Source organism: Phyllopteryx taeniolatus, chromosome 9 (genome assembly GCF_024500385.1).
Source record: "Phyllopteryx taeniolatus isolate TA_2022b chromosome 9, UOR_Ptae_1.2, whole genome shotgun sequence".
Lineage (NCBI taxonomy): Eukaryota > Metazoa > Chordata > Actinopteri > Syngnathiformes > Syngnathidae > Phyllopteryx > Phyllopteryx taeniolatus.
The window spans coordinates 20,553,739-20,579,205 of record NC_084510.1 but is presented as its reverse complement, the minus strand read 5'-3'; the positions used below and the strand labels follow the sequence as shown (position 1 = coordinate 20,579,205).

The 25,467-nt window shown below is 40.1% G+C and overlaps 2 protein-coding genes across 3 annotated transcripts; both read left to right on the top strand.

The window, feature by feature from the left end:
- Positions 1–3,418: 3,418 nt before the first annotated feature.
- Positions 3,419–13,134, top strand: LOC133483689 (taste receptor type 1 member 3). The gene is made up of 8 exons (XM_061785219.1): positions 3,419–3,692; positions 3,936–4,236; positions 5,815–6,171; positions 7,712–8,116; positions 8,196–8,399; positions 9,129–9,249; positions 10,361–10,731; positions 12,082–13,134. The coding sequence occupies exons 1-8, from the start codon at positions 3,427–3,429 to the stop codon at positions 12,649–12,651; spliced, it is 2,595 nt and encodes an 864-aa protein (XP_061641203.1). The 5' UTR covers positions 3,419–3,426; the 3' UTR covers positions 12,652–13,134.
- Positions 13,135–13,883: 749 nt separating this feature from the next.
- On the top strand, positions 13,884–23,165 carry odad1 (outer dynein arm docking complex subunit 1). 2 transcript variants are annotated; one of them, XM_061786185.1, is made up of 15 exons: positions 13,887–14,277; positions 14,569–14,649; positions 14,899–14,995; positions 15,070–15,259; positions 16,112–16,237; positions 16,316–16,429; positions 16,533–16,600; positions 17,646–17,818; positions 17,933–18,067; positions 19,258–19,340; positions 19,427–19,595; positions 19,732–19,868; positions 20,350–20,453; positions 20,552–20,642; positions 20,757–23,165. In XM_061786185.1, the coding sequence occupies exons 2-15, from the start codon at positions 14,583–14,585 to the stop codon at positions 20,850–20,852; spliced, it is 1,650 nt and encodes a 549-aa protein (XP_061642169.1). In that variant the 5' UTR covers positions 13,887–14,277; positions 14,569–14,582; the 3' UTR covers positions 20,853–23,165. The 2 variants fall into 2 exon arrangements, with proteins under 2 accessions (XP_061642166.1, XP_061642169.1); XM_061786182.1 differs by having other exon boundaries at positions 13,884–14,277; positions 17,646–18,067.
- Positions 23,166–25,467: the final 2,302 nt, after the last annotated feature.

The following is a 25,467-nucleotide window of genomic DNA, read 5'->3' as shown; positions in this document are numbered from 1 at the left end:
GGTGAAGCAGCTTCAAGATGCACATGTGACACCTCGTGGCTGAGATACATACAGCAAGTGTCCACAATGCAGCAGTGTCTAAAGCTCGAGTGGGGAGCCCCTTTCCTATTAGAGGCCTTTTCAGTTTTTATGAAGGGCCATATATAATAAATTGATGGAAAAAAAATACGTCATATATTACAAGTGGGTCCAATTTTCAAAGCAGTTCCTCTGAGGTTTTATTTATTCATTTATTTTTGTTGTTAATTCAGCTTCCAATGAGAATTTAATTACTGCTCTGTATTAAATATAAAAGACATATGGGGGTCAGGACGCGTTCAGTAAGTCGGAAAGTGCCGTAGTCTATCACTAACTTTGTGATGAAGTCATAATTACAATCAATATTAGGGCAAGAGGTGGGCTATACCATGCATTGGTCACCATGATTCACGGGACATATTGTATATAGAGACAGACAATCAGTAACTCTTACATTCACACCATCGGTGAGTGGAAACTGAACTCACACTGCCAGCACTGGAAGTCAGGAGAGTGAATCCCTAAACCGTCAGTGACTATGCATTGTCTATTTGTATTTAATTTTTCATTCATTTATTTATGGTTACCTCTGGGTACCCTGTCTTCTTCTCACATCCCAAAAACATGTATGGTTAACTGAAGCCACATAATTGTCCATAATTATGAATGTTAGTATGAATGGTTGGTTGTCTATATGTTCCCTGTGACTGGCAGGCGATCAGCTCAGGCGTGACCCTGATGAGGACAAGTGCAATAGAAAATTGATACTTTTTTACTTATTTATTTTTATCAAATTTACACTCACTGGCCTCAATGTTAAGTATGTCTGCACAATCCAGTGCAAGAGAAATGCATGTTTAAACAGTATTATATTGTTTATTCATTGAAATTCATAGAACAACGATTTGATGGTGTACTTTCTGTATATTTTTTTGAATGGAGAAGAAAAAAATCCAACCTGAAAGAGGAATCATTTTAAGTTTACTGTGGGTACATGTTGCAAAAGAGATTAGATAATACGAGAGAAACAGATGCTAATCGAAATCCACCACCTGTTGTGCACAAGCCCAGTGCATAAACACTATGCTAAAAAAAAAACAACAACAAAAAAACTAATTGCACAAAAAAAGTAGATTACACAATTAAGAATGTTTCTGCAAATAAAAGACAGGCTACAACCATGTCTGATTCATGGTTGACAATGCAGTAGGAGAAAAAGACAGACGAGTTGCACCAAAGAAAAACATCGAGGTTTCATCACCGGATTTACGTCAAGATGCTCAAATGAGATAGCTAGGAGAATACCTCCTTTTATATCTCTGAACAAGCCCTTTCTGGAGCTGATACAGCTTCAAAGCAGTCAAAAAGGAACATGATTTAAAACGATGATGGCTGATTGCAAATGCTACAATCGCACGTCACAAGTGCGCAAGTGAGGACACGCAGCAATTACTCAGAGAAAATGAAAGCAAAATCAACCCCACCACTATAAAGAATGCTTGGGGTAATCAAGAATATAGTGAGTGTATGGTTGTTGGAGGAATATCCTATGTCTTGTGTATATCTAATGTAAATCTATTGGGAGGAAATGTGTCAATTTGCTTGCGTGTGTGAACAATATATGCAAACGTTCATGCAAACCAAGACAATGAGGGGAAGAAAAAAAAAAAACTAAGCTGAAGAAGCAATTCCAAACACATTTGCGTTATTTAACTTAGTGGCCTGATGTTTATTTTTGTTTTGTTAGATTTTTTGGCAGGAATCTCGTTCAAATATTTTGGCTATGATGTATAGTCATGAGTGCAATTTCAAAATAAAGACCTTGAGCTCATCTCCTGACAATCAAACAATAAACCACAAACAAATGTCAGGAAAATGCGGCGGAAAGTTGAGCACTGCCTGTACAAATAAGCACGGTTAAAACTGACCGACGTTTTCCATTTTCTGACGTCACCTAACTGCCTTTTCACACAATTGCTGGCGATGCTGGCATATTTGATGACATATGACTTATGAAGACTAGGGATGGGCATAGTGAAATGAATGGAAATTTTATTTATCTTTTCCAGCCAAACCCCCCCCCCACCCCCCCCCCATGAAGACACAAACAACAAAAACTGGAATGCATTTTTCAATAAGAAAAATAGCACCCTGTAGTATTTTATTTAATAAAAGCATACAGTAATAACTTTTAAATATAATTTAAATGATTCAACAGTTTGTTTATCATGATTAAGTCATTGTGCAGCTCCTGTTATACATGCCTTGGCAAACATTATTATACAGACATATATAATACACTAAGAAGAGTTTCACAGCTAAGTGACCGTGTAAGCTGCAGTAAAACAGTCGTTGTTTTTCTCAGAAGATAAAGAAAATTTGCCGATTATATTGTTATGTCTTCATGTGCCGTGCACCGTTTGTGTTCAAATATCCGTTGATTAAAAAGGGTTACAACACCACGACTTTATGTTATTCGTTAACCTGTCTATGGTGTTTTGCATTCTGTATTAGCATTGAGCTAGTTGACTTTCCAAAATCAATGTTATGTGATTGTTTTTCCTTTAGTTTGACAGTAGGCTTTGGGAGTGGCAATAAACTGTTTGAAGCAAGCGTTTGGCAGCCCAACCGCAGGTACGCGAGCCCGGTAGTGGCTAGTAGCTAGTAGCCACTAGCGGGCTCACAGACCGGCTTTTGGGCCGGCCAATGCTCTGTGCGCTGCACATGGCTCCACACAACAGAGACACTTCAGGGAAAGTTAACTGTTTTATTACGTTCGCTAGCCCACGTGCTAACAAGCTAGCAAGCGAACGAGCTAGGTCGCTAGACCAGCGGCGAGGTCATCTAATACATCACCGCCTGGTTTGGTGTTATGTCGGTGTGGGGGTCCACATAAACAAAGACACTTCAAGGAAAGTTATTAAAGTTGTTTATTAAACACACACGTCCGTGGCTGACACTACAGACATTGTGTGAGCCACAGGCACGTATTTGAGTGACAGATGAAGGTCGAGCTGGGCGTGTTTTCACCGCATTCAGCAGACACGCCCACAGCGTTCTTCAACTGGAAGGAGGTCTCTATTTTTCATGATTTTGGAGCCTCGTTTTATATACTTTTATTATTCATTCAAATTTATCAGGCTTATTAACAACACTCTTCTCTGTGGTGTGTCAAATTTATAAGACATTTTTATCTTCACTTCACAGAGCTTTTTAAAAAAAAAAGAATTAACAGCGCTCCTTAGGAGCTGTGGGTCGAACCAACTACCAGTAGGTTGCGAGACGACCACTTTACCACCTCATCTAATACGTCCTGCTGAGCATTGATGGTGGGTGGGGGGTGGGGGGGGGGGGGGAGCGGCAATACCACGCTCACCTTACAAGTGAGTTTGCATGCCAAAAGTGTTCATGGTAAACCTGCAAGCGCTGAGCTCATCCCTCCAGCCTCTTTCTACGGTGATTATAAGAAACATGGTTGCATGTTTGAATCTTCTGGTTCTGTGTTGGACCTTGAGACTGACTTGCTGCTTGACTTCACCTGCATGGTTTAAGAACATTTCCACCAGCCTCTTCAATTTATCTGGAGACATTATGCTGGGTGGCCTCTTTACCATCAACCAGCTGACTACCAACCTCACGCAGAGGACCAAGCCGAACGACATCAGATGTGAAAGGTATACTGGGATATGTCTGCCTTCACACTGTACGTGTGGCATCCTGTGATTATTAAAAAACAATTCACGTGTATATTTCAGGCTGAAGTAGTTCTAAAAGATTGACTATTTTAAAGTAAAAAAAAAATAGTAGTGATATTTTCACAGGTGTTTTGAGGAATGTAGCAATTTTTGACATTGAGAGTGGATAGTTCAAAGACCTCATAAGGATAAAAGAAAGCTTTTTATTTTCCTTCTCCCCAGTTTGAATGAGCTCGGACTAGGACTTGCATTGGTGATGAAATATGCGGTGGACGATGTCAACGCGAACCCAGCACTGCTCCCCGGCGTCAAGCTTGGTTATGAAATCCATGACACGTGCAAACAAAGCGCTGTCATTGTGAGGCCGACTATCTCTTTCCTGACTGCAAAAAAAAGCGGGGAGCTATCTGTGGAGTGCAACTACACTGACTACGAGACCAGAGTGGTGGCCGTGATTGGGCCCTTCAACTCCGAAATGGTGTCAGTCATTGGGAAAGTTCTGGGATTCTTTCTGATGCCGCAGGTTTGGTTCTTCAATAGACATTCTCCTTGACCTATTTTAACAACGACTTATGATCAGTCAATTGGATGGAAATGACTTAGTACAATGATTGATACTATCAGATTACTCTATTGAACAAAATGTTTGAGATTATGTAGAATGGAATGGGATTTAGATGTGTTCATAGTATGTTGGTTGTTTAAGATACATGAGGGGCGTAAACAGCTTTCAGTATGATGCAATACAGAAAACTCACAAATACAGGCCCAAAATTTGCTTCCATGCACAGCCCTAACGAAATGACATAAACAAATATTTTCACAATTTAGTGCCACCCATCTATCTAGTACAAAGTGTAATTGGACAAAATGTCAAGGGCAGATTCACTTTTGAGATCACCTGAAAATGGTAAATAACTCTAAAATGGCTGCTTCAAACCAAAATGTCAGGCTTCCTGTCTTTTTGGGCATGGCCTTTTGAGACTATTTTCTGAGTTAATTCATGATCGAAATGACGCCAAATAACATGCTGCTAAAGCCTACCGCACACCGAGCAACACGGTCAAAAGCGACTGAACTGATGCCACCGCCAAACTGACATAATCTTTCCTTGGGAAAACTTGCATCCAGTTCTTTCTGCAAGAGACTATCGACACTTCGCTTTTTCCATCCACAAGTACATATGAAATTATAAACACGGGTGCACGAGTGCTGCGCAGGTGCACTACAAATTAGGGGTGTTCCGATCAGATATTTGAGATCGGAAATCAGTCCGATGTCAAAAAAAAAAAAAAAAAAAAAGAGTATCGGATCAGACTGGTTCTAAAATCTCTGATTTTTCCACTCTTATAAAAACAGTCCAATCCATGTTCTGCTCCAAGACTTTTATCCTAAGATGAACTTCTCAAGCCCCCCCAAAAAGTTTTATAATCTGAGCCCCCCTAATACTGATCTTCAGCCTCCCTAAAAATACAATTTGGTTTCCTCCCAAAAAAAATTATTGGCTATTACATTTGTGACGTTGTAACGCCTTGAATCACAGCAAAGCTAGTGGCCGACGGTGAGCCTTTCATGAAAACTAGTTTCTAAACCCCACACACTCCAAGACAGTTGAGTCGCGTTTGGCCATGTCACTGGATGTGCAGGGGGCCTAAGGCTAATTTTGGAGAGTGCTTACAGAGTCGCACGTGTGCAAGCACTACCAGACAAATTTTGACCAGGAAGAACATAATGAAAATTTGACAAGCAGAAATCCCTTAAAATTGGGATTTATTTGGCCTACAAATAACGACAAAGAAATGAACAAATTTAAAGGCAGCCGTCCCATCGTATGCTTGGGTCCTAATAAAAAACATACAGTTCAATTAATACCTCTCTGACATTGTCAGTCAAAACTGAGTGTTATTATCTTTGTAAAGACAGCGCTTGTGTTAGATTTCATTCGACAACCAAAGCGTACAACACGTGTTTGTGCTTTAGTCGAATATCAAACCAATAGCTTTTTTTGTGGTTTAATATTTAATCTCGACTTCCACTTCAGATTATGTTGGATCATTTGATTTCTACTAAAAGTGCCATCATATGACTGTTCCCGCTTCAGATCAGCTTTGGCGCCACGAGCAACAAATTCAGCAATAAGCGCGTCTACCCGTCATTCTTCCGTACAGTGCCCAGTGACACATGGCAGGTGAATGCCATGGTGCTTCTGCTGAAGGAGTTCGCGTGGAACTGGGTGGCGGTGGTGGGCAGCGATGAAGAGTACGGCCAACAAGGCACACAGGAGTTCACCAAAAAAGCCGAGACCATGTCGACGTGCGTGGCTTACAAGGGCATGATTCCGATTTACACCGACCCCGTCGAAGCGGTCAAGATTATTGTCGACAACATCCAAGCCACCAATGTCAAAGTGGTGTTGGTCTTTTCTCTTCCAGACCCAGCTGAGGTCTTCTTTAAAGAGGCAAGTCGACACTTATAATCATGAAAAGAAAGCAACTGTAATGATAAACTACCCATTCCTTTTCAAAATCAGTTTTCTTCTCTATGCATGAGTCTTGATGGCAAAGTTGTGACTGAATAACTCCAGTGGATGTTAGTGTGTTATCCTACCACCCACTGGACAGAGATACACCTTCCCTGCGCTGCACTTCTGGCCTTTCATCATCTTGATTTTTAAAGACTGGCTGACCAGTGGGTGGCAGTATATGTAGTGAAAGATGTACGTAGCTCTGAGATCAAAAGTTTGACAAACTGTTTTGTTAAAAACATATTCCATACGTTAATAGTTCAAATGCATGTGGACGTGTCACCAACTCCTTGCAAAAAAATGAAGTAGGGCCTAGATTTTTTTTATCTTCGACGAGTAACAAAAAAAAGCATTGCTGCCATATATGTGGAGTGTTCTTTGTGGCAAAAATAAAGGATTATAAAGGGAATTCAATTATTACATGCAAATATTAATTTATTAGGGGAGGGTTTGTAGTTTTAAACCTGCTAGCAAGATTTGAATGTAGCCTCATTTCGCCAATCTCCCCCTCCCCCTCGAGTCTCTGACCAAAGCCACACCCGTTGCTCACAATATGTGCACAGGACGTGCACTGTAAACAAACCAACTTTACCCACGGCCATGGCACTTATTGCTAATAGACTGTTACTATAACACTAAATGTTATCGATTTGAAGGTTGTTGTTTTTTTAATGAACAATCAATTAAAAATCATAAAGAGCTGGTCGGTTCTGAAACCTCCCAGCTGCCTGTGGCCCTGCCATCTCTTACTTTCAGCAGAGCCCCAAGTAAGTCAGCTTGACGTGCAGGGGCTATGCCCACGAGTGCACGGCAGATCATTGAAACCTCACACCTTCTGGGCGAGGAGGTTTCTTAAAAATCTAATTTGAGGTTTTCACAGACCCTTTTAATAATGTACTACTGTAAAATTTATAGTGACAGTTTTAACAAGCATGACAAGTGATTTTTTTTTTTTAATTACAAACTATCCCTTTAAATGTGAAATATATTATTTAATGATTATATTGAATCTACTAAACAAAGAATAAGTACATTTATTTCAGATACAGTCTTTAAAGAAATTATTGACTAATTTTATGATTGAATAACATTTCTATTTATTTAAAATATTTTTTTATTATTCGTAAACATTTTTTGTATTTATTTCATGCCGTTTGTTGTTAATTAGTGGCGCTTGTATTAATTTAATGACTTATTTACTGGCACTCTAAAATGTCTTTTCAATGCACATGAAAAATCAAAATACCATTATTAAACACAAATGTCATTAAAATATTAATATTGAATTGAAAATCTATTTAATATTCAATTAAATTATTATTTTTCTAAATGTAACTATGAATGAACAATGTAATTAATTTCATTCAAAGCATATTGTAATGTTCTATTGCATTGCTTAACTTGGGCACAAACGTCCATATTCCTACTGTAATTGATGCATAAAAGGGTTACATTTTGTAGCCATCATTCACAGGTTATAAAGAGGAAAATAAAAGGCGTGTGGATCGCCAGTGCAAGTTGGGTCGTTCACAATCGCCTAACATCCATCCCTGATATCCAAACCATCGGTACGATCATCGGATTCACCTACAAAACACAGACCCTGGATCTGCTACCGGCCTACATGGATGCGCTCTTCACCAAACTAACGGAGGAGAAGAAGGTGTCACATAATGCACCACAGCTCGACGATCCCTGTCCACAATGTTGGAACTTGTCACCTGCAAACATGAGCTTAGTCATGAACGCTCCAGTGCAGAGAGCGTCTTATAGTGTGTATGCCGCCATCTACAGTGTGGCACAGTCTTTGCACAACATGTTGGGATGCAGCCGGACCACCTGCAAATGGGATGCTGAGACCAAAATTCTTCCTTGGAAGGTGAATCTACCTTGAAGAGAGGCCATTCTGGTTTTGTTACTAACAATGACTTTGCATGTGTGTTTGTTTTGTTTTGCAGTTGTTACGAGTATTACGGAACACATCTTTTGACATTAATGGCAATCATTTAGTGTTTGACAGTAGCGGAAACCCCAACATAGGTTACGGCATGATCGAGTGGGTTTGGAGCGACTCACATCTGAGTTTTATGGTTGTTGGAAGCTTTGACGAAGTGCTGTCCATCAACAAGTCCCTTTTCAAATGGCACACTGAAAACTCAGAGGTAATTTAAAAACCAAAACCTGAAGGGGACATACTATGCAATTTCTTCCATTTAAAACAGTTCCTAGATGTCTTGAATAATAAAAGCCCCCCTCCGTACTGCAAAGCCAATGTAGAGTACAGCTTTTGTTACTATGACAACCGGAGGCAGAACTAGGACAAGCAACAACTCTTCTCAACTTCTCAAACAGCCCACAGAAACGAAAAGAAATCCGACCCCCCATGAAGACAAAGTAAAAGACTCATTTGTGTTTTCTTTAGTGGATGCAGCACTTCAACACCAAGCCACCAAATTACAATATGAATTAGTGTGTGGATTTATCTATGCGCCACATCCAGCGGACACATTGCAAACACCTGTCCCACGAAAAAAACTTAGCCAAAAACATTTACCTCCGGCTGTTGCTTGAAAATGGCGGATCTTCACCCAGCCTAGCTCCAAGGTCATGAGGTGGATAAACTGGGGGTGGCGGCGATATTATGTAAATTAGCGGCATTGTTACATCACAATCTGACACAATTCAGAATGGCTCGCTTACAGAAACATTTTTGAAGCCAGGCAAATAACTAAGGATTTACCTAGTTGCATAATTTCACACTCCAGAGACCCAACTATTTGTATACAAGCTAATAAAAAGTCAGTTTTCCATAAAATGTCCCCTTTAAGATCAAAATAAGTCAGTACTTCCTGAGTCGTAAGAAAACTAATGCGATGCCATCACTTTTGCAGGTCCCCGAGTCCACTTGTTCTGCAGCATGTGGGATCGGCCAGGTGCGCAGAGTCAAAGGCTTTCATTCGTGCTGTTTTGATTGCATTGACTGTCTGCCGGGCACTTATCAGGCCAATAAAGGTACCGTTTGTGTCTCTTAAATACTTCTTTAATAGGAATAAGCTAAAATACAACTCCACTCCTCATTTACTGAATGAGGATAACATGATAAATGGATCTCACGTCATGATTCCAAGATGGAGCCAAACCAGATTTCCCCCTCATGTTTTAAACTAGGTTAGATATTTTGACATAAATTATTATACTTCATTTAGATAAGAAATGTTAAGGTTCTATTTAAATGAATATAACAAAAATATGAATAGAATATTTAATAATTTTGATTCTTGCATATTGTATCATCCAAGGCTCACTGAAGGGAAGCTCTTTTTCAGAATTTTTTTAAATATGACAAATGTGTATTAAAATATAAATATACTATCATAATCCACACACTCCCCTACTTACAAACAAGTTAAATGTCAGGCTAGGCTACTCGTATATAAGAGGCAAAGCCTGCTTGCATCAAACTGGAGTTTGTTGTAAAACCAACACATAAAACAAAAGAAAACGAAACATGCATTTAAACATCTAAATCTAACAAACAAAAGCTATCTCAATGCTGACATAGAACGTGAAATGCCATAGAAGGGCAAACACAAATGTGATGTTAAGGTAACAACTGCTACTTTGATAAAAAGGGAGCAGCACACAAACAAACAGAACACAGGCATATTTCGTCAAAAATTTAGAATAAATTCCTATTTTTGAGTTATTAAACAAGTATCAAAGAGCAAGCTATTTTCGACAGTTAAGATTGGTTAAATGTTTGTTAAAAGTGCAATGTACTGCACTGAAGGTGCGCAATTTGAAATTTGTTCATGCGGTATTTAAAAAAGGGTTAGTACGTCCAATAAGTTAAATGTTCGGAAGTATGGGAGGGCCTGTATATACTGCTTTAGTCAATATTACAACCTAAACCTAAACCTTCCACCCTCTAAAACTCATTTAGGAGTAGAGCTCAGTTGTATTCTTTCACTACTTGCGAAGAATAAATCCACTCAATCAGCTTTCTGTCTATATTTGAGGGGGAAAAAAAGCTTTATCCTTGCTCATGTGGACATTTTAAGAAATTGCTTTCCACTACAACTTGATATGTGAGGCTCTACTTGTTGTGTTTTCCAAAAACTAGAGGACATCCAGTGTACCCCGTGCCCTAGAGGCCAATGGTCGCAGACTCTAAGCACCAACTGTACTGAACCCACCTTTGATGTCTTGTCCTGGGACACGCCTGCAGCACTTCATCTGGCGCTGGGCGGGTCACTGCTGCTGCTGTGTCAGGTCTGTGTGGCCGTTGTGCTACTGCAGCACTGGCGGACCCCCGTGGTGGCGGCCTCCGGTGGATCCTTGACCTTTGTGGTGCTTTTCAGCCTGATGGGAGCCTGCCTCAGTCTAGCGCTCTTCCTGGGGCAGCCGGGCAACGAGGTGTGTCACCTTCAGCTGCCCCTCATCTCCATTTTACAAACCATGGCCCTCTCTGTTATCACTTCCATTTCCCTGCAGGTGAGCAATGACATTAGTTTAGCACAGTGGGACCTCCAACATTGAACACATTGATCATCATAAAACCTTAATTTTGTTTTAAGTAACATTTTACCATCCTTATACAGTAAGTACAACGAGATTATGACCCCAAGACACATAAAATTAAATTGGCTAAAAATACTCAGTTTGAACACTCCTGACAAAAAAAAAACAACAGAGGAGGGAACAGAAAACACTTTGGTGGCAACTTTCTCATCATCTTAAGTTCTCATTTTATTACTATAGTCATTACCCAGAGCGTATGCCCCATAGTTTTGATGTTCTGGGTTCTAATCTAACATCTGGCCATCTTGCGTGGAGTTTGCATGTTCTTCCCGAGCTTTCCGGGTACTCCGGCTTCCTCTCACAGTCCAAAAACATGCAGGTTGGGCCCGCCGCACACCAAGCATCCATCCATCCATTTTCTGAGCCGCTTCTCCTCACTAGGGTCGCGGGCGTTCTGGAGCCTATCCCAGCTGTCATCGGGCAGGAGGTGGGGTACACCCTGAACTGGTTGCCAGCCAATCGCAGGGCACATAGGAACAAACAACCATTCGCACTCACAGTCATGCCTACGGGCAATTTAGGGTCTCCATTTCCAATTTAGCGTTTTTGGGATGTGGGAGGAAACCGGAGTGCCCGGAGAAAAACCCACGCAGGCACGGGGAGAACATGCAAACTCCACACAGGCAGGGCCAGGGATTGAACCCGGGTTCTCAGAACTGTGAGGCTGACGCTCTAACCAGTCGTCCACCGTGCCGCGCACACCAAGCAATACGGCCAAATGCGATTGAACTGGACAACCGCGAACAAATCACAGTCAGCAAGTCACACCTGCACACCTGGTGAAAGACCCTCGCAAACATACCAACTCACTGTAACGGAAAAACTGTGAGCCCTGGTGTTCTTATTGGTAAAAAACGTTTTGAGGAACCACAGACACCAGTGCGCGATTGTTAAGGAAGAACCAGATTGCCCTGGCCGCTGTGGCTACATTATAATAATACAAAGACAGGAAAGGGGCAAAAGCAAAGGAGACAGTGATATTGTTACACTTTTCTTCCTTTGCCATCAGGTCATTCTGTGGTGATATGACAAAAAACAAGCAACAGACAGACAGTATCAGAGTTACTCCTATAACTCCTAGATTGAGTTCGACATCATGCATGATAATGATTTGGAACTTTTAAGGCATGTTTTCCCTAAATATTTTGGTTGAGCTTCAAATTGTACCACTTTTGGGGTGTTAAATCTTTGAGGTTCCACTATATGAACATTTGTAAAGGGGAAAAAAAAAAAAAATCTTGTTTCACTTGTCTTCCAATGCAGATTTTCCTAATAACAGAGTTCCCCGACAAGGCCGCCTCTCATCTGCAGACACTTCGAGGTCCCGCTTGCTGGCTGTTTTTGATCATCTGCTGCACCGTGCAGGCCGTTTTTTGCGGCTGGTTTATCCTAGAAGGGCCCTCGTTGTCAGAGCATGTGGCCAACATGGAAATAAACTTCCTGAGGGCCTTCTTGTCATGTCCGGTGATACCGATGGTCGGTCTCGCCTTAATGCAAGGCCTCAATGTTTTAATGGCCCTTATGTCGTTCATGTGCACCTTCATGGCAACAAAACCTCTGCATCAGTACTACCTTGCCAGGGACATCACCTTTTCCACGTTAATCTACTGCATGATTTGGGTGACCTTTATTCCTATCTATATGGGTCTGGATGAAAGGAACAGGTATATTATTCTGATTTCCTTCTATATGGTCAGCAACTTCGGACTAATGGCAGCTTACTATTTCCCAAAATGTTACCTATTGTTGAGGAAACCTGAGCTCAACACTTCGGAGTACTTTTGCAACTTTTTGGAGGGGACAATGGTAACTAATGACGATCCACAGCAGTAAACCCAATAACAACATTGTATTCCAAGTGTGTAAATAAATCTTTTTGTATGTGGTAAATTATATCAGGTAAATGATGCAAATATTACTAATGTTAATGTTGCTATAATGTAGCTGCTTTTGTCAATCTTCCCGTTTTTGGTCATATGTGAAATGTATCAGTTGGTCACATACTATATGGGTGTTTATTTGATTACGGGCCTTTTTGTGTCCTTGTGCCCAGCAGTGGGCGTGCCTAGTTATAAAGTCTAAAATCTTATGTTAATAGTACTATATTCTGACATTTTTAGAGCCGTTTTATGGTGGTATTTTACAGTTTTCACCCTGTCCCTAGCACAGGGTTTGGATTTATGAAGCTCTATCTTTCTACTAAAAAATGCTAAAATGGTGTAACTTTTACCATAAATTCCTTAAAATATAATAGAATTAATGATTTCTCATCATATAACCAAAACATTTCAAATTCTGTATTTTATTTTTACTAAAATATGTCTGTCCCTTAAAGTTGCTGTCATTACCGACACATTGACCATTTTCAGAATAATAAAGTTTATTCAAAAGCTGATTCTTTAATTCTCTGTGTCTTTTTGTCTAGTCACTCAAGCACATGCTAGGACAGAGAAAAGTCAAACATTTTGATAACTCGAAGAGTATGTTTTTTTCCTCATTTGTACCCTTAAGTCACGTAATATTTTTATTGCATGTCATTAGAAAACGACTTGTAGTGTTAATATGTTTAAAGATTTTGCTGTAAAAACTTGATAATCATATAAAGATGTTGTACAGGACCAGCGAACTGAAAGAAAAATGTAAGCTAACTCTACCAGCACAGCACAGTTAGCTAAAAACTTTGAAATGTCATTACCATCACATGTCATTACCATCACAAGATTAATAAATATTTAATCAATATGCCATTGTGGCGGTAATGACATTTCTCTAGGGTATCTGACAAAAAGACCACATTTAAAAAAAAAATCTTAAATGTTCATCTTAAAACAATGTATATGGACATGAACAGATTCTGACTCACAGAAAGATGACAATTAAGGTAAGGTAGGTAATATAGTTTTATTTTTGAGAAAAACGAAAATCAAAAGTGCCCGAAATCAAATAAAAACCCACAAACAACATCGTGTACGTTTTGTGTGCGTATTTTATTTACAAGTGTGCCAAATCAAACAGGGTTTTCTTAGAAATTTTGGGGTGTTTTTCACACATTTCATATTACAAAGAAAAAGTGTATACTGCTTTATCAATGACTCATTGACTCTTTTTTTTTTTTTTAAATCCACTCTACGAATATTAAGACAGGGCCTACGCTAGGTGGAATTGGCACGAATAAAATGTTTGGTGTGATTGTGAATGTTAATATTTTTGTATGCCACTTCTGAATATGAATAAAATACATATTGAGTGTGCAAATAAGAGAAAAGTACTTTGACTAACGCCTAAAAATATAATTGTCGCGTTTAAGATCTCCACCTACCACATCGGTCCTTGCAGCCCGTGCGGTGCAAGCTGGGAAATGAAGTTTTCCAAGTGACTTAGCGACAGTTGCTAACAACTCAAATAGTCGAGAGAAATTCTACTGAGAGAAGGCTCCGGATTATCACGTTTTTTAAACAGGTAAGATTAACTCAATCATTTTCAAACGAACTCCCTTACAGTTAGTGAGACTTTTAACCGAGTATTGTAGTAGTGCACAGTAATTAACATTTAATCTGTCGCCATATTGTTTTTACCTGGGTAATATTGACGTCATGGATATAGCTTACTGTACATCAAGATAAGCACCCGGCTAAATTCAGATATTTAGAGCGAACTGACAAGACGGCGATGGGACTGTGTGTTTTTTGTTGTTGTTTTTTTTTTTAAATATAATGACTAAATGTTTTCAACCCTTTTTGTGTCCTGTAGAGTGCAGTATAAACATGTCCAGAGGAAGAGCAACCAAAAGTGCCCATTCACACAGTAGTGATGTAGATGTTGATGGTACAGGTAATAATGAACTAAATGTACTCAGGTTACAACATTAGGTACACTTGCACAAATATATCCAATACATGAGATATTAAAATGTCATAAATTGTCAAACAAAATATATGTGTTTAGACACAATTCTTATTCTTATGCACTGGATAGTGCATCTGTACCTAAAAAAGGGAGTGGTGTGTGTAAATGTGTGTTTATACAGACATGATACACTTTGAATATGTGTGCAGAGGCTAATGTATAATTTTCCAACAGAATTAGAGAACGCCAAACTGCTGAGACAGTACCGGATCATGGATGCAGACCGGCAGGCCTACAGCATTCAGGCCCAGCAGCAAATGCGCAAGCAACAGTGAGGAGAAAAGTTCACCAGTGTTTTTTCATTGTTTTTGCCCCAAATCTAAATGACTGTATTTGTGTTGCAAGGCAGGAGATAGAGAAGCTGAGCGCTGAGCAGGAGGAGATGCGACGTAAGCTCGGTGCTTGTAAGAGCTTGTCCCGTCAAAAGGAAGACAAAAAGGACGCAGAGAGCCTTCAAGTGCTGCTGGAGCAGAGACACCGCCTGGAGGAGGAGCTGGAGAAGGAAAGGCAGCATCAGAAAGAGCTGCAGGAAGAGGCGAGTACAGTAGTCTGGAGTGATAGATAGTTTTCCCGTGACATCACGCACCGCCACGTTGCAGGTGGACACATTGTTTTGTTCCAGTGCTTATTGAGGGTTTGAATAGAGAATCCTACCGATCTCCACCGCCAACAACGTGAACACAGCCAACAACGTGGACAAATAAATACTGATAAAATTTTCGAAAGTTATCTATATTTTTGTTGTCATCTTAAAGTAGACATTCTGAAAAAAATGACCTTGTAACTGCTTGCAATCAAAAGTGTGAAATTTTACAAACTATTGCCTATTGTTATGTAACGGTGCAGCAAATTTACACAATACCGCCCCCACACTAAGTGTCTCCGCCCATGACTTTGCAGATCTGCCATATTCAAGGTTATCTTTTTGCAAACGGCACACACTTCATTGGTGGAGGGGGTATTTGTGTTTTGCTATGTGTCTGATACATGCGCCACATGCACTGATCAGTAGACTAATTGACAAGGTGTAATTCCACAGCTTGGAAGTGAAAATAAAATTAATAACAAATAAATAACAAGGTTTTTGTTCATTTAACTGTCTTTATGGGGGCACGCATTTGCTTCACATATCACACTCGTTTTTTAGCTCTATTCCTAGTAACAAAAGCCGTACTCTGCGTTGGCCCCACGACATGAGACATGACCCCCCCATCAAAACAGACTCATTTCAGTCAAGCTAGAAAAACAGGGTGAACAGTATGCTTCTTGATCCTTGGGCTTGGAAGCTTTTTGTAAATTGTGTGTGTGGGGGAGGGGGTGGAATGCATAAATGGTGTCCTTTAAGTAATACTGTAAGCATTAAAGGTTTTGTGTGTGATATGGGCAGATCTCAAACATGGAGGTGAAGCTGAAAGAGCTGAGAAAAGGGAACGCCAGTACTAGTGACACCCAAAGGTCAGCGCACAGGCGGAATCAGGAGGCCGTAGGCACACTGGAGAACAAACTGCAAAGAGTGAGTATCAAAGCTCATCTTTAGCTGTGTGGCTTCACATATTAGCATATCAATACTGATCCAGATGTGTCTCCTCAGGCCTTAACCCAATTCGGTGAGCAGCTGAGCAAGAACGGCCATATCCGGGAGGAGCTGCAGACTCTTCATATTGAGCGCATTCGTTTCCAGCAGCTACACGACAGGTTGGTCCAGGTGAGCGTCTCAGCACATTTCCCAGGCGCCGCAGGATTATAGTAACACGAGTGTTAAATTAAACGCATTATCCCTGGCTCTTCGCTGTGATTGCTTGCCATAGGAGCTCCAAGATGTCAGGAAGAAGATTGGTGAAGTAATCACTCTGTCAACTACAGCCCACGATGCAAGGTACGAGGTTTGAACACACCTTTTGGATGGAAAAACGCAGATATAACGTCATGATTGTTTTTTGTTTGTTTATTTGTTTTTCAGTTTTGGTCAGCCTTGGCAGAGGTCTATGCTCTACTACAGTGGTTGTCAAACTATTTTTTATTTTTAAGTACCACCGTAATGGCCAACATTAAAATACAGTAAAAACAAAAATACAAAGGGAGAAGTTCTAAAAAGCACATTTACTGAACCTAAGTCAATACACCTGAACTGTACTTAAAAAATAATGTACAGTACTTGAAGTAAAAAAATGTACTGTACATTAAAAAATGTTTACATAAGCTTTTGCATGGCTACAAGTTTCATTAATTGTATTTGATGTTTTAAATATTGTAAATTGTAATTGTGTATAATTCAGTGATTCTTTTGTGTACCACTACGAGAGAGAGCCCACGTCGTTCTTTAATCCAACCCACCGAGCATTTACATGAATAGTCCTATATTATTTGTGGCATTAATTTAGCTGTTTTTACCTCAAATTGGTTGACTAAAATGTATTTTTTTAAATTTATTTATCATTATTATTATTTATATTATTATTTAGTTATATACAGTATATAAATATATACACATTCATTGATTTATTTTCCTTACCGGACTAGGGTCGCAGGCGTGCTGGAGCCTATCCCAGCTATCTTTGGGGGAGAGGCGGGGTACAAGCCTGAACTGGTTCCCAGCCAATCGCAGGGCACACATAAACAAACAACCATTAACACTCACATTCACACCTACGGGCAATTTAGAGTCTTCAATCAACCTACCTTGCATGTTTTTGAGATGTTGGAGGAAACCGGAGTACCTGGAGAAAACCAACGCACGGGGAGAACATGCAAACTACACGCAGGATTTGAACCCGGGTCCTCAGAACTGTGTATGTGTGTGTATATGTTTGTGTGTGTGTGTATGTATGTATATGTGTGTATATAAACACACACACAAACATATATATATATATATAATCCACAACAAAGTGAGTGACAGTCGTCATATTTTGTGCATTTAGGGTGGAGGCTCAGTCAAAATTGGCGATGATGCGAGAGAAAGCGGAGAAGGACCTCACCCAGTACAACACAGAGATGAGGGAGCTGGAGAGGGTCATTTCACATGAGTGCAGCCTCAAAGACTTCATCACCATCAAATACAGCGAGAAGACGGGCCAGGAAGGGACAGAGCCTGGTCAGAGACATACTGGATTTGGGACGATGCGGTGTTCTGATCTGAAAGAAAGTCTGCCTATCTCTCTCACTAGTCATGTATTATCATTTACATTTTCTTTTTTGCACCAACTAGTGTCAAATTTGAGGGAGTTTGAGAAGAAAGACTCGAGTGAGGAGTCGCCGGACAATTTAGAGGCGTTTTTCCAGAGGATTCAGTCTGTGACGGGAGAGGAAGACCCAGAATTGCTGGTCAGCAGGTTCATCCAAGGTACATCCGATGTCAGCTTCTACTACACTGTAGTTTTTAGAGCTAAATGAAATCAGGGTAGATTTGTAACCTGTTCTAGGGCAAGCCAAGGATACATATTTGGTAACTTAAGTGAGTCAAAACGGATGCCACATGTTTGACTAAAAGTAGGCAGTGGAACCATGTGAGTTCTCCCAGCCAATCAAGACAGATTGGACATGATAACAATGGAAAACGTTATTGTCTAAATATAAGGAAAACTAAATTTAAGGGGGGAATGGGTGGGGGTAATAATGTTAGTGTTTTATATACAGTATTTTTTTAAATAATATGTTGAAAGTATTACTTTTAATTTGGTATTTTATTTTTTAAATATTTTGAAAACACAACTTTCCTAAAGTTTTGGCATGTAATACAATAATTTTATGGGGTTTTAGATTAATTTTTATGTCGTAATTTTAGAAGAAATATTTAAAACATTTAAGTTTAGTTGTTAAAATCTTATGTCATTTTCTGGAGTTATTTATCATTTTTTTAATAAATGATTAAAATTTTGAAAACTTTACATAACGGCATCCAGTTAATACATTAATTCAATGTATTTTATTTTGGTGACTAATTAGAGCGTCTGCCTCACAGTTCTGAGGCCTGTGTGGAGTTTGCATGTTCTCCCCGTGCCTGCGTGGGTTTTCTCCGGGCACTCCGGTTTCCTCCCACATCCCAAAAACATGCGTGGTAGGTTAATTGACAACTCTAAATTGCCCGTAGGTGTGAATGTGAGTGCAAATGGTTGTTTGTTTGTATGTGCCCTGCGATTGGCTGGCAACCAGTTCAGGGTGTACCCCGCCTCCTGCCCGATGATAGCTGGGATAGGCTCCAGCACGCCCGCGACCCTAGTGAGGAGAAGCGGCTCAGAAAATGGATGGATGGATGGATGGATGGATTAAAAATCTTAAACATTACTCAAGTTCTTAACATTTTGTGAGGGTAATGCAATAGTTTCCTGGGGTTAATAATGTTGATTTATTTTTAATCGTTTGTAATAGTTTAAAACTGTACTGCATCATACTGAGAGCTGTTTTTAATATTTTGATTGTTTTCAAAATGTTGATACTGCTTGTGTGTTGGATTTTGCCAGAGAACCTAATAAAAGTACCTAATGAAGTGTCCAGTGTATATTTCACCGGATGTTTTGCTGTTTTTCTGTGCAGCTGAAGACCGTAACTTTGCACTCTTCAATTTTGTAAATGAGCAAAACAATGAAGCTGAGGTGTTGCAGAATCAAATCAGCCAGGCGAGTTTGTTCTCTCAAAGCATCACCACACCACCACACTACTGTATGTTTTTTAGTCCATGCTATCCAATGTGTGTATAATACAGATCCAGAAAGAGATGGAGCACTTTAAAGTGAGAGGTTTGCGACAGGAGGAGCGCCATCGCGCTTCGCTGAGAGACGTCAGTGCACGGCAGAAGGACGCCGAATTGCAAACTGAGGATTTTGAAACCCGTGCCGCCATCATAAGCAAAGTCCTGGAGGAGGTTAAAATAGGTTCGGCTTGCACTTAAACACACAAATACAGCAATGGCTTATACGTGAACCTGCATGTGTCCCTAATAATGTGGCCAGTGAGTCTGTGTACAGTTTACAATACAAAGTAGGAAGGAGTCTTGTTTTACTCTCACAGGAGTGACCAGCATTGTCTCGAATGTGGAGTGTGACATGGAGGACTCCATCAGTGACAATAACATAATGCCCTTCTTGAGTGTGGTGGAGCAGAAGACCAACCAGCTACTCAGCATACAAGCTTTCCTTGATAAAAAGGTAACTCCTTTCTTATGTGTATTTGATATTTTAATACAGAGCTGTGATTCTGTTGTGAAATTAATGTGTGTAAAGAAACCATACGCTGGCAAACAGCCTAGTCACCATGACTGGAATAGGTACTAAGCTTTTTTTTAATAGGCCTTTGTGTTACAAGCCCTAGGAACTCTGCCGAGCAACAGATGACAGCGCCAATCTACAACGTGAACAGAAAAGAGAAACCGGCAATGCTGTACAAAAACAATAGTTCCGAAAAATAATTTAAAACAGCTAAGAATTTTTAATCTAAATACATTTTATTTAACAAAGTTCATATATATGCATTTTAAAATATATAAATTTATATTTTGTATAAATTATATTATTATGATCCTTCCATCCATCTACCTCCTAGCACATTTTTATGCCCCAACCTTTTACATATAAAAACACCGTTGTGTACACTTGCTATGTGTAACTATACTTTTATTTCCAATTACAGCAAAGTGGCAAGGACTACAATCCATCCGATCTGCCCAAATTCATTTTTGGCGAAAACACAGAGATATTCCCGGAAAATATTATCTTCCAACCTTCAGTCCAGAGGTTAAGGCTTTTATTTTCATTTTCTTTTTTCATTTGACATTTTCTGCACGTACAGTTACAGGCTTTGTGCTGACGGGTGTGTTCTGTGACCTCCCTAGTGTCAGCTATGACATGGACGAATTGCTTGTCGCGGATGAGGAAGAGCGGCCTCTCTCGCAGGGAGAACTCCGCAGAAGAATATTGGAAGGGGTGAGTCAGAGTAAAGAAAAAAAATAAAAATAAAAATAAAATATATATATATATACTTACAAAACATATACGAACCTGTTATATTGTGTGTGATTGTCTTTGTTTTCCTTACAGATTATGCAAAGAGAGAAAAGACTTAAAGTTGGCAACAAAAACAAAATGAGCCCATGTGTTCTGGAGGAAACAGCAATGGCACAGATACCTTTATGAGTGGTAGATCCATATGCAAGGTCTAATAAGGATGTCTTTTTAAATTTAAAAACACTACTCACAAAAAGTTAGGGATAGTCGACTTACAGGTGAAATTTCAGGATGACCCTGAAATGCACTACAGCCCTTTCAGAGGAACTTAATTTGACCTTCTCTAAATATTTGAATGCACATGTCCAGATGGTCAATGTTTCAGTATTTTTTGCACAACTTGTTGTTCTCCAATAAGTAAAGGCAAAATTCACTACGGGTGTTTGATCCATGAATGGAACAATACATTTCCTGGATATTTTCATACATCAAACACCTGTGGTGAATTTTGCTGTTCAGCAAGCTGTGCGAAATGTACCGAAAAGTGCATTCAAAAGTATTGAGAGGGTTACATTAAGTTAACATGTAACGGTTATAGTGTATTTTAGTTTTAATCTGGAATTTCACCCGAAAGTCCAATAATGCTAACTTTTTGTTAGTAGTGTGTATGAAGAATAATTTTTCGTCTCATTTTTCTTTGATGACGTTCTTTGTAAATGTCCATTCTAATCTTGGTTGCAATTTGTTTATTTGGATCTAATTAGTTTTAGAGCCATAAAGAGGCCCTGCAGTAACCAGCTGTGCTTTTTAACACGTTAACGGCCATCTGGCTTTGGATCACATTGTGAAAGTGCACTGTTTCACTGTGTGACACTGGCTGCTATGCTCCAACACAAAGGTTGGGGGCAGCAAAAAGCTTTTGTCATTCTAATTGACATGCAGAGATTTGGATTTTGGTGTTCGCAACATGATGTGATGATTTTGCAACCTGCAATGCTTTGGAAGTTCTTTAGCTTTGGTTTTATTTACTTAATGTCACTAATCAAACTTAAAATAAACAAAATGTTAAAAAAAATAAAATAAAAATACACAATTCTAACCACCAGGTAATCGGTCGATTGAAAGCAGCTGCATTGGGGTGTGCTTGTTTTGCTCAACTTCATAGCTATGAACATAGAATCTCCACTGTGAGCACTTAATTTGACCACTTTGTTGTTGGTAGATAAACATATTACTTTACTGCCTCGACCTTGCTTTGTATGTAAATCTGTATTTGTTAACGAAAGGATCTGTTTTGATTTAGCTGAAGTTAGCTTGAAAAGTTTGAAAATGTGTTTTCTTAATTTAGCAAAAGCTGCTGCCCTTCCCCTGAAGCCACTGAGCCAAACAATAGTTTTTAAAAAAGAAAGTAAGAAAGAAAATATTAGTTTACCTTTAACATACGTGAAGATTAACAGGTTTTGAAAATAGACATTTTCCTTTATTTTCATCAAGCTGCTGCTGAGGCTGTGCCTCACAGTTTGAAAAACCTTGCTTGAGAAACATGCTTATGTACAGAATGTTCACTAACTATCGTGAATGTTTTTGTGCATTGTAGAATACATTTGTGAGTCAATACACTGTTTATATGTCTAACCTCAGTATGAGAAGATCTCTATTTTGGTAATTTACTGTACAGCCATTTGAATTGTCATCTTATCTAAACAGCGGTTTCCTGACAAACTCAAGACTGTGATTAATTTTAGGGTGTTATATTTGTACCACCGGCCCTGCGAAACAATTCACAAAGCATGTTACTATATTTGGGATTTAAAGGTCATGGAGAGTCCTGAAGTGTTTGGATAACGACATTTGAAAGGGGTTCAAGAAAAACAATCAAAATGTGCTTGAAGTGTTGACTCTCAGCTTTAATCGTCACTTTTAATGACTGGAGGAAAAATGTGTTTATAACTGTGTGGACCTCTAAGAAAAAAAAACGTGAAGTTGGATGTGAAAGACACATACACGCATACGCTTTGTTTTCACGTGCACACCATTATCCAACAACAGTAACAGCACACATATAATTTCAGTAGTAGTGCTGCTCCTTCTGGTGTGTGCGCCTTAGACACCTGGGGCCATCTAATACAGACATGGAAACACCAAGAAGAGTTTCACAACTGACTCACTAAGCTGCAGTAAAAGTCATTTTTCACAAAGGATAAAGAATACATGCTTGTGAGTACTAGAGTCTGTCCGCATGTGGTGTTTCACCATTTGTTTTAAAAAAATAATAATAATTTGTTGCTTAACAGGTTATAACAGCATGACGACAATACTATTCGTTAGCCCGACTTGGGCGTTTTGCAATGGTTGTTATTAAGCTAAACGGACTTGATTAAGGCAAAGCTACTGTATGTGGTTGTTTTAAATTCACAACTTGGAATTCGCTATTTTTTTTATGTTGAGTAATGTTTGACAGTAACCTTCAACTGGGAGTGGCAATAAAGAGTTTGAAGCCTCTTTTTTGAAAAATTGTTTACTATCTGCCAACTGCTGCTTGTTCTGAAGTGACTTGAGTTGACTGCCACCACACAGTGCTCGTATCTCAAATTTTTGTTCTCAAGTCAAACCAAGACATCGTCCAAACGACAGCTCGTATCTTGAAAGTCTCGTAAGTCGAGTCACTCGTATCTCAAGGCACCACTGTATTGGGATATTGAATAGGGAAATGAATACTGGCAAAGTCAACACCGCTAAAATTGTTTTAGAATACACAACTGAATGGCCCAAATTGTCCCCTTGATCTCTTAAGGGTTGAACCAAAGCTGGAAGTCTACACATAAATCTAGTTTAAATCCAGTGTGGTGGTGTACAAAGGCACAATCATTGGAATGCTGTCATCAAATACTTGTTTAAACAAGAGAGGGTGCACAAATGGGTCAATCTGATGTAATCGACTGGAACTCGTGTTGCGTTAAAGGATTTTTTAGGAGGATGTGGAATTGTTAGTCCTAACATGAATGACTGGTCGAGCGATGGCTTGAGGGGCTTATTTAAGATAAACCCACTTGCAGCCTCTGCCAAAACAGAGTACGGTAGATAAAAGGGGGCGCCATGTTAACAGCGATCAGGGAAACGTGATGGAGGAGAGGCTGCCGTTTTTGTAATTCTACTCTCGCCGCCAACCCCTCCTCCGCCTCCTGCTCTTCCCTGCACACGGCCCTGCATCTCCATAGAAACCCTCCCTTTTTAATCGTAACACAAGCCTCATTTCCTGCTCCTGACAAAGAGCCCTCAATGCCTGCCTGGACCCACCTCCTCCTGCGGGCTCTACCTATAGCGTGAGCAGTGAAATCTCCACCCTCCCTAGCACTCCTCTCCACAGTAACACTTTATTCTCTCCTCTTGCTTGGCAACTTCCTATTTGCACACCTTGATTGGCTTGACTGTCTGGATTCCTCATTTCTTCTGTGGAGCCGCTTCACTTTGAAGTCACCTTGAGTGTAGTTTTGAAAAGGCGCTAGCGACTCTGAGCGGCCTTGCATGACCTCTATTTGTCTTTCGGGACGGAAAATACACGATTGCCTTACTATCTAGACTGAAGAGAGAAAAATGTTCCCGATCGGTCTCCCTTGCTGCCCTCCTCCTGTTTGTTGATTTGGGAATGTTTCCAGGTAGTTTCCCCAGCCTGCACCCAGAGCCCTTCCTCCCCTTGACGTATCTATCCCCCCGCCGCACCCCCCAATGCTACTGCCACCGCCGCCGCCACCAGCACTCCCACCCTCCCTCCCTCCCTCTCACCCACATCTCACTGATGTTGCTAGGCAACTACTCACCATTTCCTAGCCAATCAGATTGGCGGAAACATTTTTAAACGGCTCTCCCCCTCCCCAATCATGTCAATCTTTATCTATGCAAATATCGTGTTTTGCATCTCTCATTTTCCTATAAATTATTCTTCAGTGTGTGCCAAAGGTTGACCGCTGGATGGCAGCACGGCGGGTTTCTCCTAATGTATTTTTGCTTCTTACCGCTGTTGCTAGGCAATCCCAATTGTCTTGTTTCTACCTGTGAATCATTTTGAGATCTTTGCAGACATCCCGGGCACCATTTTGTCTTTGTGTTCACCACAATTGAACGTGATGCGGTGTACACAGATTTGCATGTGTAACAGGAGTTTCAACTAAAACCTTGCCCTTGTAGAGTAATAGATTTCTTCGATTTGACTTTTTTGTATGAGGCTGTAGACAGGAAATGTGCACTTGACTGATTAGGCCTGCAGCGCTCTTGTCTGCCAGTTAGCTGACAGAGGAGAGAAAGGCCTGTCCTCGTTTTCCGATCTCTTCTAGTTCCTATTTATTCATTCATTTTGTTGTTGTTGTTGTGGCTCTTCACTTCCCATGCCCCCCCCCCCCCCCCCCCCCCTCTATCTCCCCTGTGTGTGACTCCCTCGCTGTACCGTTTTTGTTGCTGTGCAGATGGCTCTTTGTTGGTGCTGCACAATGGAGCTAAGGTCAGTGCGCCTCATGCCACCAGCGCACACGCTGAAGTTCTCCTTTCCAGCTGCCTCTTGTCTTTATTTGAAGGTTTTTTGTTTGTTTGTTTGTTTTTTGTACAGCACAGTCAAGGCACACTTGCTCTCATTGCAGTATTGCATGAGGTGAATGCTAGAACCTCTTGCAGCAGTGAGTGCCCAAAGGTCTTAGGCCTCTCATTAGATTTTTTTATTTCATCCAGTCTCTTTACACTTCCAGGACATCCAGGAAAACCCCATCTGAACACACTATATACGAGTCTTCATATGTCGGTGAATAAACGCTGT

Bases quoted from the DNA above. Each gene is read 5' to 3' on its own strand.
- odad1 (XM_061786182.1), top strand. From the start codon at position 14,583: ATGTCCAGAGGAAGAGCAACCAAAAGTGCCCATTCACACAGTAGTGAT. The intron at 14,996-15,069 runs GTGAGGAGAAAA...TTGTGTTGCAAG, and splicing joins CAGCAAATGCGCAAGCAACA to GCAGGAGATAGAGAAGCTGA. The intron at 19,869-20,349 runs GTAACTCCTTTC...TTCCAATTACAG, and splicing joins AAGCTTTCCTTGATAAAAAG to CAAAGTGGCAAGGACTACAA.
- LOC133483689 (XM_061785219.1), top strand. From the start codon at position 3,427: ATGGTAAACCTGCAAGCGCTGAGCTCATCCCTCCAGCCTCTTTCTACG. The intron at 3,693-3,935 runs GTATACTGGGAT...CCTTCTCCCCAG, and splicing joins AACGACATCAGATGTGAAAG to TTTGAATGAGCTCGGACTAG. The intron at 8,117-8,195 runs GTGAATCTACCT...TTTGTTTTGCAG, and splicing joins CCAAAATTCTTCCTTGGAAG to TTGTTACGAGTATTACGGAA.